This window comes from Pseudopodoces humilis, chromosome 4, assembly GCF_049639895.1.
Source record: "Pseudopodoces humilis isolate 2021_Gansu_Grassland_sample_001 chromosome 4, ASM4963989v1, whole genome shotgun sequence".
In the NCBI taxonomy this organism is placed as follows: Eukaryota; Metazoa; Chordata; class Aves; order Passeriformes; family Paridae; genus Pseudopodoces; species Pseudopodoces humilis.
Window position 1 is genome coordinate 57060211 of NC_142203.1, and position 12606 is coordinate 57072816.

At 37.2% G+C, this 12606-nt stretch overlaps 1 protein-coding gene across 1 annotated transcript in view; it reads right to left on the reverse strand.

Annotated features, from left to right (window-relative positions):
- RNF180 (ring finger protein 180) overlaps nt 1-12606 on the reverse strand; it is a 63058-nt gene that overhangs the window by 14303 nt on the left and 36149 nt on the right. The window contains exons 4-5 of the mRNA XM_014258835.2: nt 7684-7909; nt 3016-3141 (exon numbers count right to left, since the gene is read on the reverse strand). Of these exons, the coding sequence (XP_014114310.2) occupies nt 3016-3141; nt 7684-7909 (352 nt within the window). The remainder of the gene's footprint in view (nt 1-3015; nt 3142-7683; nt 7910-12606) is intronic.

Sequence of the window (12606 nt, forward strand, 5' to 3'; positions counted from 1 at the left end):
TGTATTTACTATTTAACTCTCCTGTTCAAATGACACTGTTTATCTGTTTTAAAATCTACTTAAGGAAACCATTAATTGAGATGCTATTTCTATTGTGGAATAACATTTTTTTAAAGTTGCCAGTACTCAAAAGAATAACTAATATAATATCTTCGTTTATCTCATATGAAACAGAAGGTATTTTAGAGAAATATTTAAAATCAGCTTGTTAACTTTTCTATGTATTAAAAATCTGAATGGGAAAAGAAGAATTGCTTTCCTTCTTGAATAGTGTTTCCATTTTATGATTAACTTATCCTTGACCAAACACAGCACACCATACAGAGAGCAATAACATAAGTAATGTTTATGAAACAAATGGGAATTCTGTTGATTATCTCATTGGAAAAAAAAAAATACAGGGCAATACAAGGGCAAACTAATCTGGAGCAATTTTCATCAGCTTAAAGCCTAATAGTGCTGCAATGCTGAGGTTTCTTTCTTTTTGTGTAAGAACTGAAAAGCTATGGTTGGTTGTATTATTAAAGATAATTCTACAATCCTCGTAGAAAATCTTATATGAAAGAAGACTCACATGTAGATTACCAAATATATTTGGCTTAGTGAATCAGTTCAGGAAACAAATAAGGAAAAAGAGGAAGTGCTTGATTTTATCTAGCAGCCCTGCAATGTTCAGAAACATTGAAACATTAGACAGTCTAAATTAGTTAACCTGATAAATCTTGTAAATAATCTAGACTTCCTAACAGTCATCTTTCTCTCCTCATATCCCAGTCTAGTTCTGAGGTCTGATTTTATCTAGCATCTCTAATGAGTGATTTACTGGTTAAGGTTTACTATTTTTGTATCTGTGATAGTAAAATGATGTTGTGAAAGGGGTTTTGTCACAATGAAAGCTGGAATCATATGAAAAGGACTTCTAGATTCTCAGTGAACACTGGACCTGCTGGATATGAAGGTAAAAGAGCACATGCATTTCTAACATGGCTACATTTCTTCTTCGACAATTTCTTCTTCGACAATGTATTGCAGTATTTGGCAGTGCACTCTTATATAGAGGTCATTATTTTCACATTCAAATTTGCAAGATTTCATTGCTTTCTAAGCACTGTAATCATCCCCCTCTTCACTCCAGTCACTCTACTCATGTACCCATCCTATTTCTTTTCTAATTCTTTATATTTGTCTTCTGAAATTCTAACATCTTATTAGACTATTAGGTTCTTAGTTAAAAGAGAATTAATTTAAGTATCCTCTTTATCCCTTCAGATCTCAGTGGTACCAGAGTTTGCATTTGCAATGGAATCTAATATGGTGTCAGAAGACTTTTGCTGCCACTATTTTCAGTATTTTATGCTTATTAAGCTCCAAGCAGCCTCCTGAGCCAGAGAACACATGCAATTATGCAAACCAAATATGGAACTTCAGGTGTTGCCAAGCACAGTTTAGATATAAGCCCAAATAAACTGTCCAGGAAGAAAATACTATATATTTGCATTTTGAAAGCACACAAACATGCAGTAGTTTTTACTGAAATAAAAAGTCAGAAGAGAAACATGGCAGCAACCGTTTTATTTAGGAATTCAAAGACAAAGTTTCAGACAGCTTTCTGGTTTGTGTGTCATATTAACTAGATCTAACCATGGTCCCATTTAGTGTGGGACTTTTAGGCTACCCTTTGGAGACACATAGTTCCAGCATTCAAAATTACCTTTGCTGAACAATATGGCAAATTTTCAGGTAGAGCAATACTGAAACTGTATGACCTCTCCAGATGTTTCTTTTACTTCTAATCATTTATGCTTTGTACAATAGTTAGTATTGTGAAATATATTTATAAAAGGCATAATTCATAAAACACTACAAAACATAAAGGAATTATGTCACATACATAATATATATTAAAATAAACCAATAAGCTCAGCATTAACAAACATATCACAGTAACTCCTACTGGAGAAAACAGTCATCTTAGTTTATCCTGCCAACAGTTTCTTCTCTGAGTAATATCAAAGATAATTTACCAGTCCTCAGACTTCTCAAGTCTGCTATTTTTGATAGCCAGGAACATTTCTTGATATTTTGAGTATCAAATGCTGGCCTTACATGACATGATTTTATAACTGGAGTACCAGAATTTATCAAAATTTCACCTTTACAAAGGCCTGGGTAGACTTATACAAGGAATATAAAACGGAAGTTCTGTTTTATTTCTTCCACATACTTTTAGAAGCAATCTGTTGTTACAAACAGGGAAATTATATCTGCACACAAGACTCAGCACTATGAAAAATGTATACTAGTAACTATATAAGTAAACATACAGGAGGCCTAGTGAAGAAAGGCCATTAGACTGAAAACAGGGAAATATGGGTAAACAGTGAATCCTGCATTTAGGAGGTCTAACTTAAATGTTGTTCAGTCAATAATCAGTTAATCATGAAAATGTTTAAGTGTTAAAGTAGCAACAAGATGACTTTCTTTCCTCATATAATAAAGAGAAAATGAAACTAAAACACCCATACCCATTACTTTATTTTGTAAGCATTATGTATGTAATAATCTATATTATTCAAAAACTTTTCGTTTGACTTCTCTCACAACAGACTCATATATTACATTATCTCATAAGAGATTCTGGCTTTTTTTTTTTTTTGGGCGGTCTTTATTGACCACACTCAGAACTAGTAACATTTTTCCTAGAGTAATTTTCTTTATTCCACAATGTAGACACAAACTCTTCTAAGGAGGAAGCTTCATAAAATTATCCTGATAATGTGCACAGAATTAAAGATTCAAAAATAAATGAAAAGGTACATACACAATTGTCTTTTTACAGTTCGCAGTTTATCTTTAGATTCAGAGCATTGTGTATGAATCACCCACAAGAATTAAACTCCTCTCTACTTTAAGAATCATCCGTCTGTTTGCCAATGGCATGCATTAATTACAGTCTTATTTTCAAATATTACACTTGAGACTGAATGATATTTAGACAAAAATGAAAAATCTTACCTTCAAGAACTCTGAATGCTTTCTTGCAGCTTGGTAGAGGCCATTTAGCAGAATTGGATTTTTGAAAATTTTCCTTTAGATTCAAATATTCCATAGGGAAAAAGGATCTGGTAGAGTTATTCAGATCTACAATAATTAAGGGGAAAGAATACATACATCAATGCTCTAAATAAAGTGATAATTTGCATAAATTTATACAAAATAAAAATGCCATATCTACTGTGTAATCCTTCTTCTGATTATAACATCTGATTTTTTAAAAAAATCACATTTACCCAAGCATTTCCATATATAGTAAGAGCAAGTCTTAAACATTCTGTTTCTTTGAAAAAAAAAACATTAGAAAAGATGATGTCAAGTTCTGACAAAATTTTGTATTTAAGAAATCAAGCTATTTAACTTACAGAACTATGACCTCTATGAAGAAAAATGATATCCATAAAAAATGACTGTGATATTAATTCTCAGTTCATATTGCTTTTTGTTTAATATCACCACTCAGTAACAGTAATGCAAAGGAAGGGGAAGAGCCTGAAATATTTTTGAGATTTTTAAAAATACTTTGGATTAACAGGAACTAAGAAAACATTTGTAGGATGATTCACGACACATTGGAGGAGTTGGCATTATGTACTAACCTCAAGAAAACATCTTCTCAGGGTATAATTTGGTGAAATACCTGCATGATTGCAACTCAAAAACTGCCAAACTATCTATCCATAGCAATGCAATTGAAAACAATTTAAAAACAACAATATTTTCCTACCATAGAATTGATCTGCTGATAACAAACAGGGTTGCTAACCTAGTACTTAACAGGAAAAACTTCAACCCCCTGCCCATCAAACCCCTCACAAGCTGTGTCTCCAAACCAAGATGGGTCAGGTAAATATTAATAGTAGCTGTTACCATAATTCTTCTTGCACCTTCGAAGTAAGAAAAGACATGCACTGGTTTTTTTTGAGAAGGCGTATTACTTTATGTAATGGAACATATTTTTATAATAACAAATATTTTATGAAATGATGAAATCTTTTTCTCTGCAAATTTAAGAAAGCTAAGCTTTTTTGTGAGCAGGCTCAAAAAAGAAAAATTCTTTTGCTTCCAATAGTTTTTTCTGTGTAAGATGAAGATATTAGCAGATTTGAAGTAAAAAATCCATGCTGGTCTTATTTAAAAAATTATCCTTTACTTCACCAAGTCACAATGCAGGTGGAATGAGGCTACACAACACATGAAGAGCACAGAATTTTTAGATTTTCTACCTCATTATTTGGAAACAGAGCTGCTGCACATACATACTGCTGTCACTGGAGGCGAAAAGCCCTTTTTCTCTTCTAAATGTAAAATGAACAAACATTTTTCACCGGTGTTTTTAAATTTTTATGAAAAAGCTATACATGCTACTGAACATATTTGGATTAAGTACTATTCAGATCCAGGCTTCTGATGAGACTCTGCTTGCCTCTCATAGCATAGACAGAGAACATTTTAATTTCTGCTACAGACGGACGGACAGTTCTTTCAATTTTATTCAAATTTAAATACTGAAACCTCTGGTGAGGCATCAAATTCCTGATTTTCACAAAAGGCAATTGTGACAAGCCTTACTGGCTTCTAGAAGGCTGTTTGGCTAGGCTTTCAATTAAAGATCCCCTCAGGCTGGCCAGGTCACCTGTCCTGTACTTACATGACCCTATTTCCCTGCCATGTCCATGCCTGGACCTCCTTTGCACAACTTCTACTCTCAATCTCCATTTTTCCAAAGTGGTGGATTTGTTGCACATGTGTGTCAGATCCGGCCCTTCTTGCAAAAAACACAAATGAAACTTCATATGAATGGAAGTGTAGAAGATTGCTCTTCCCTGTTAAGTGAAACATTTAAAAGATACTTTGTAACTTAGAAAGTTGCTTGGTGGAATCAGCTCCAGAGCTGTTTTCTTAGCTGTATCCTGGGCATGCTATCATCTGATCCGATGTGAGTTTATCCTGATGGGAGAAGGGCTTCTAAGAAAGCCTTTAAGAAAGATGGGAAAGCATAGTAAACACCATCAGAGCAACCTGTATGGACTGGAACTCATGTTTAAGGGATCCTGTAAACAAAGCTCAGTTGATCAAGGCAACTGGCCGAGGAATTACCCTTGCGAGTCAAATATGGCTTTGTAGCTCTCAAACACTGTTCTTCTCCATAATTGATGGATAATCTTTTTTTTTTTTACACATAACATGCATCCTTCTGTTGCAGTTATGTTCAGTCTGGAAAACTGTACAAGCTAAAAAGTTAACTTCTGAATATATCCTTAATATGCACATATGCAAATGGAAAGCTGCAGAAAGCATCCAAAATAAATTAGTGAGGGAAATAAGACATCCCAGCTGCAGTATTAGAGAAGTATGTAAAGATTATAAGCAACTTTGCTTTGCTGCCTGCACAAACCTATAGCAGCAGTGACTTCAGCGTAACTTTTAGAAGGCTTAATAACTCTTCTGAGTGAAAAAAAAAAAAAAAAGACTATGCTTTACATTGCTCTGGCACCAGCCATCTTCTTAATGTATTGATTTTATTAATTTCTCTAAGGATACAATATAATCATCAATACCCCTTAGTTAATTAAAAAATTGTTCAGTATGCTATGCACTGGAGAATTTCAAAATATTTTTTTTAATATATAACAAAACAAAGCTAAATGAGCATCCCTATTTTTAAATAGATAGCTAAGTCAAGCACATATTGCTATATACTGAATAGCAATATACAAATAGCTGCAGATTTCTCTCATCTGAAGTTGTTAATACAAAACATACTATATACTCTTATGGTCCACTGTTTATAGTAGACTCTACTTACATATCTATGACACCATATTTCCTCCTTAGCCACATAAATATTTGCCCTCAAAAAAGCTACATACCTATTTAATATTTTAGTAGGGTGGGTAAGGCTGAATGGAATGTCTTGAGAACAGCTAGTCCAACCTGCTCAAGCAGGGTCAGCTACACAGGTAGCCAGAACCATGTCCAGATGGGTTTGATGGGTATTCCACAGCCTCTCTGACCAGCCTGTTTGATACCCTCACATGAAAAAAAGTGCTTTCTTGTGTTCAGATGAGATCTCACATATTTCACTTTGTGCCAAATGCCTCTTGTGCTGGCACTCAGAAAAATCTGTCTCCTTCTTCTTCATTCCCTCCCACCTGGCATTTTTACACATTGTACGTTAAGTACTTAAAGGCTACAAATAATCCTAGTAATATTTCATTTAGATAACTGTAACATGTTGAAAAGTTTTACAAATACATTTTAGAAAGCACATTTATTCTCCTTTTGTGCTCTTCCGGTAGTAATTTTCTGCAGCAAATCTGCTAAATTGCTTTTTTAAAATTTAAATAGCTGTAGAAAAACCTAACTCTCTATCAGTGAAACACACTTCATCTGTACATCAAATTGAAGGGAGCACCAAACATTAGGGAAATGAAGTGAGAACAGCTTGAAATCTCTATACACCAGACAGGCAGGGGGTTGAGAGTGCTCAGGCTGCAGCTTTCCATCCATTTTCTCTGCTGCAGTACAGTCAGTGCAGGGATAGCCAGTCTCTATCCCTGGCCACCAGCAGCTGCTCAATGAATCACCTTGGGGCAACAGGTTCATCTGAAGAATGCCTCCTTCCCACCCAAATGAGTTCTTATTTATTCCAGTCAGTTCCTCAAACTGACCTGCCATCAAATCATACAAAGTTATGCCTGTACAAAGGCAGAGTCTGTGCACAACCAGAAACAGAAGGTGGGCAGCTCTGCTGATCAATGTGAAATCATACTTCAGTCTGCATCCCTAACCTCTCATCATCACAGCATTCACAACAGCTTCAAGAGGATCTCTGCAAGATCTCAGTAGCATCTAAAATGAAACAAACACTCCTGCATGGCTGAATCATTTCCATTACTTTGTGATCTGTCTATACACAGTTTTAAGTGTTGTAAATAACCTAACTCCTGATACCATAGTGCAATTTTATCAATGGTACTTGAATCTACCATATAAGTTTTGGACATAAAAGAATGACTCATGCTGTTCCAGATATTCTATCTGCAGGACTACTTAACCTTCCTCTATTTCTATACCAAATCTGACACCAAACACCCCCTAGCCACCATATTTTCCTACTGTTAAGAGTAAGGAACACAGGAGATGAGGGTATAAGAGGCTAGGATGGGGGAATATGAGAAGATTATCAAGGGTTCTGCCAGCCTTTATTTTCACTTGTGTCCAAATTTAATGTCATAAATGAAAAGAGCGCTTTTTTTTATGTGTCATTAAATGAGTAATTTTAAAAACACTTTTCCAGTGGAATAGTTTGAAAAATGTTTATTATGTTTAAAGCTTGTTATTATTCAGGAAGAAGAAACAAAAGAAATCTACCAGAATTCTACCAGAAAAGAAAACTACCAGAATCTCACTTCTAAAATAAAGTTTGTAAGTACATGTCCAGAATAGCTTCTTGACATTGAAGAGAACCTGTATGGAATGTTCTTAGGAGGAGTTAAATGGAAAGAAAATCTCACAGTGGATTAACATTACCAAAATTTGCTCTGAACAATACAGAATACAGGAAGGAAAAGTGCAAATATGGGTACTTTTTTTTACTATGGGTAAAAACTTTCATTTTTATACCTGTTTGGAAAAAGACTGTGGCAATTGTAGTACGACACAGTGGACATGGAGTGCTGGCTGGATTGTCTTTGGCAAGCATCCTTAAGCAAGGTTCACAAAAGATATGGTGGCATGGATAGCACATGTAAGGATTGAAATAAACATCCAGACACACAGCACAGAGATAGCTTTCTTTATCTCGTCTGAGTTCATGCTCATCATCTGCATGCAGGTTATCATTTTCAGGCTGCAAGAAGAAAAAGAGAACATATTTTCACATTCAGCTCATAACTATTTTTGACAAACCAATTGTCTGGAAGGTCATTTTCAGTAATGCCTAAGAAGATAGTACACACAGGTGGCATTCTTAAATTTAATACCAGTTACTTTTAACAAGATGATAAAACATAGAACAGGAATGTCAGAAAAAGTCTTCAGTGGTAAAGACAAAAAATCACAAGACAGTAAAAGAAGGAAGTAATAAAACCAAAAAGGCTGTCTAAAACTGTATTATGATCAGTTTTCTTCTTTTAAAATGAATTTTAACAATCTATATTTATCTGCATTGCAAAAATCATAGAAACATAGAATGGTGTGGCTTGAATAGGACCATGAAGATCAGCTAGTTCCTACCCTCCTGCCATGTGCAGGACACCTTTCACTAGACCAGGCTGATCAGAGCTCCATCCAACCTGGCCTTGAACATTTCCAATAGTGGTGCATGCACAACTTCTCTGGGTAACCTGTTCCAGTGCCTCACCACCCTCATAGTAAAGAATTTTTACCTAATATGAGATCTAAACGTACCCTATTGCAGTCTGAAGTCATCCCCCCCTGTTCTACCACTACATGCGCTTGTGAATAGTCTCTCCATCTTTCTTGTTGGCTCCCTTCAGGTACTGAAAGGCGACAATTACGTCACCCTTAAGCCTTCTCTTTTCCAACAAAATACCCAACAAACCAAGAACATTTTGAACAAACAAAATACTCAGTCTTTCCTCAAAAGAGAGGTGCCCCATCCCTCTGATTATTTTTCTAGCCCTCATCTCAACCTGCTCCAGCAGGTCCATGTCCTTCCTGTGCAGGGACCCCAGAGCTGAGGCAGCCCTGCAGGTGGGGTCTCAGCAGAGCAGAGCAGAGCAGAGGGGCAGAATCCCCTCCCTGGCCCTGCTGCCCACGCTGCTCTGGATGCAGCCCAGGACACGTTTGGCTCTCTGGGCTGGGAGTGCTCATGGCTGGGTCATGTCCAGCCTCTCACCCACCAGCACTCCCAAGCCCCTCTGGGCAGGGCTCTCTTGATCCCTTCATGCCTCAACCCTCATACAATGTTTGCTCCAGCCAGATCCAGTACATTTCATTTGGTCTTATTAAACACTCATGAGATTCCTGTACACCCACTTTTTGAGCTTGTTCACGCTCCTCTGGATGGCATCCCATCCTTCAGGTATGAAAATACCTTTACTTTGCCAAGAAAGTCAATGCAAAATAAAAATCTCTAAAAATAAACTGTGGATTGTTCTGCCTTTGAAAAGTATTTGTGAAGGGCATGTTCCAGCAAGAATGAGCTGAGACTTTGTTACAACAAAGTTGTAATTATTACTACAAAGCACAATAAAAACCTTAGGGCAGAAAGTCTAGGAGCTCCTACTATCTTTGGTAACTGCTTGCTTTTATCAGCACATGTGCTTCAAATTTCCTTGCACTGCTATATTTGCAGGAAGACGTAGCTGGACTTCCCAAATGGTGCTCACCCCATATGAATGTAACAACTTGTGTGTATTTCCATGCTCCTGCTTTGCTCTTGTAAAATGACTGAACTCTCACAAGTAAACTGAAGATCTGGTATTAATGGCACTCCGGGTTTTTGGCTGCCGTGATTTAGGAATGGTACTCCTCAATTTAGTGCTCCCACTGAGAATCTCCAAACCATGTGCCACTCACTCACTTGTTCCCCCTCCCCTCTGCGGAAGGCTGGAGGAGTACTGGAGGCATAAAAGGTAAAGATCACAGGTTGAGATAAGAACAATTTACTGGGAATGGCAATGAGATAAGAAAATGAACAGTAACAGCAACAATACTAAAGGCAGAGAGTATAAGAAAAAAACCCTGTTACTGCTCCCTGTGGCAAGAGATAGTGGCAGACCCTGACAGGAGACAAATGTCCCACCATTCCCTCTGGCTCAGCACCAGTGCCACCTGACTAGCCCCTCCAGCTTGGAACCAATGTTATCCAACTGCTCCCTCTGGCTCAGAACCTGCACCTTGCTTACTCAACTGGAAGGAAACCCTTCTCTTTGGAACAGACTCCCTTCCCCTGACCCCAGCAATAACATGAGGTGGAACAGAACAATCCTCCTAGGTCTTAGCCATGACCCCTCCTGGCTACTGCTGATTGGAATGCTATTCTGCTGCTATTCCAATTGGAATGAGGATATTAGCTTAAAGAAGAAACCAATTTTTTCATCTTTATGGGAGACACTCAGGAGAAATTTACTATGCCCTACCTCTTCTATCCATCTTGTTTGTTTCTGGTTTTGGTTTTATCTTTCACTGCTCACAGAACCCAATATAGTCCAATAATCAAGAAATCCACCAGGAAAAAACAAGACGGGAGCATATCAAGACACTTCTGAGTGTCAAAACTCTTCCCTCATGCCCTCCCAGTCCTTGCCTCCCTTATACAGCTGCATTGGGAAGTGATAGAGAAGCTTTGGTGGGTGCCTGGTATCCATCCAGGGTCAGTCCACCACACTCTGTATTACAGAGGCCACTTCTGACACTCAGGCCATGACAGACCACTACTGCCTGACACTGTTACCAAAAGTTAATGAGAATCGTTAATATTGTGGTTACTGTAGATATGGGAATTTCTAGATGTTTCAGAGAAGATTACATTTATGGCTTATACTGGTTTGAATCACAGTGTCTGTCATTACTCCCAAAGAGTATCTCTCTCTATCAGAGATACCGAACTCTGCAAATAGTGAATAAGTTCTGAACAGTATGGGTACTGTGGATTGCATTAAAAATACAGAACAGAAATATTTAGCCAGGATGCATCAGTTCTGGACAAAAACTTGTCCTGTCATTCTACCTTAGCCTTTGCATTGCGCTTTCCAGGATAATATGTGGTAAGAGGGCTTGTAAATTCTGAGCTGCTGTGCCAAGAATGCATAGAGATAGTTTTGGTTTATCACTGTGTCCAAATGCAAGCTCTTGTACAACCATGAATGTCAGTAACTGTGCGTTCTCTTACCTTAGAACTTAATACTCCAGTTTGATTTTCTTCACTTGACAGGGCTGCAGAAAACTTTGCTGTATACAGAAATTTACTACACAGGCAACTAGGCTGTACTCATAAGTAGGAAGCATAGGTCTGGCTGGACTAACATCCACAGAAGCTAGTCACACAGGAACAGCTTGGGACCATTACTTCCAGCTCCATGCTATAGGAAAGGCTCTTAAAACAACATTAAATACTGGAGTATTACAACTATCAGTAAAACTGTTTAACTCAGACTGTCTCTACACTCAGCAGAGAAAACCCACGCCAGAACAGAATGGCAAAGGGTAACAGAATCGATTACAGCTAAGCAATTTTAGAATGAGGCTTCATAATACCATTTCTTTGGAAAAAAAGTAGAAACAATTTGGTAGAGAAAGTGAGGAAAGTAATTTCAGGTAATTACATGACTGGTGCCTTCAGCAGAAATCAGGAAACACTAATACAACGTGAAAGTAATATTCCCTCTAACCCTGCCATGTGGGCTTGGCAGTGCTGGGTTAGTGATCACACTTGATGATCTTAAAGGTCTTTTCCAACCTAAATGACTTTAGGATCCTATGTAATGTTAAAATCATAATTAAGATCTAAGGGAACAGAAAGCTTTTGCTAACTGGTTTTGATGAGCATTGTTTGGAAAGAAAATATACCACGTGTCCAGAGGAGCTGACTGCAATTAAGTAACTAAGAGAGCTAGAGGCAAAACTGATGAGGACTCAGGGGTAATGGTTGGGTCTGAGACAGGTTTGTAAGCATGGTAAGATTCACAGACAGAGGTATCTCAGAACCAATTGCAATTAGAACAATGAAAATTATTCTAAAGTGCAAACAAGATCTAGTAGGAGAAATTTTCTTAGTGGTAGAGACATCTTTTCTACAGCTTTGTACCCCTTTTCAAAAGACCTATGTTGGCACATGGCATTATTCAGTACTGCAAAGCCAAAACCAGAGCAACTTCCTTGTGCAAGAAGCTAATGCACAATAATTTAAACAGTACTTATTTACTTGGTTTGCAATTAAGTGGTGCCTGTATATATTACTAGAGACAGGGCTTTAGTGTATGAAAACTCTTCAAGCATAAACCAGATTGTTTTTCTTTCAGGATTGTAGTAGGAACAAAATTGAGAAAGGACATGTAAACATCAAGGACAGTGAAAGATTGCTAAATAATAGCAGAAAGGCTTGAAAGCAAAACTATTACTCCTAAGAAATGAAGGAAAGGTAAGAGCCTTTCATCTTCCCACGTTGATTGGGAACTGCTAATACAGCTTTGACAGTAACCCCTAATATTTCATAGGTTGGACATCTGAAGGATATTAACAAAAGGAAAGAGAGGAACAGTGAATCAACTTCTGCTTGAGAAGCCTATAAAGCATGTTAAGTAACAAGGAGTCTAATATAGCAGAGGTTGAGAAGGGGCATGAAGATAGAAAATATGGGTATCGGAGCTTGTGAGAAGCCACTGCTACTGGCCTACAAGAAAGTATTTGATTCAGTTTCACATTCAGAAAGAACACATGCACCACTGAATAATACGATATCTAATGTATGATTTACCTGCAATCACGTGAAATACCTAGACCTAGTGGTTGTATACCAAGATAAGATATCTTTCAAGGTAAGATTTTGTATGAATGCTATCAGTAAAAGGCAGTTCAGAG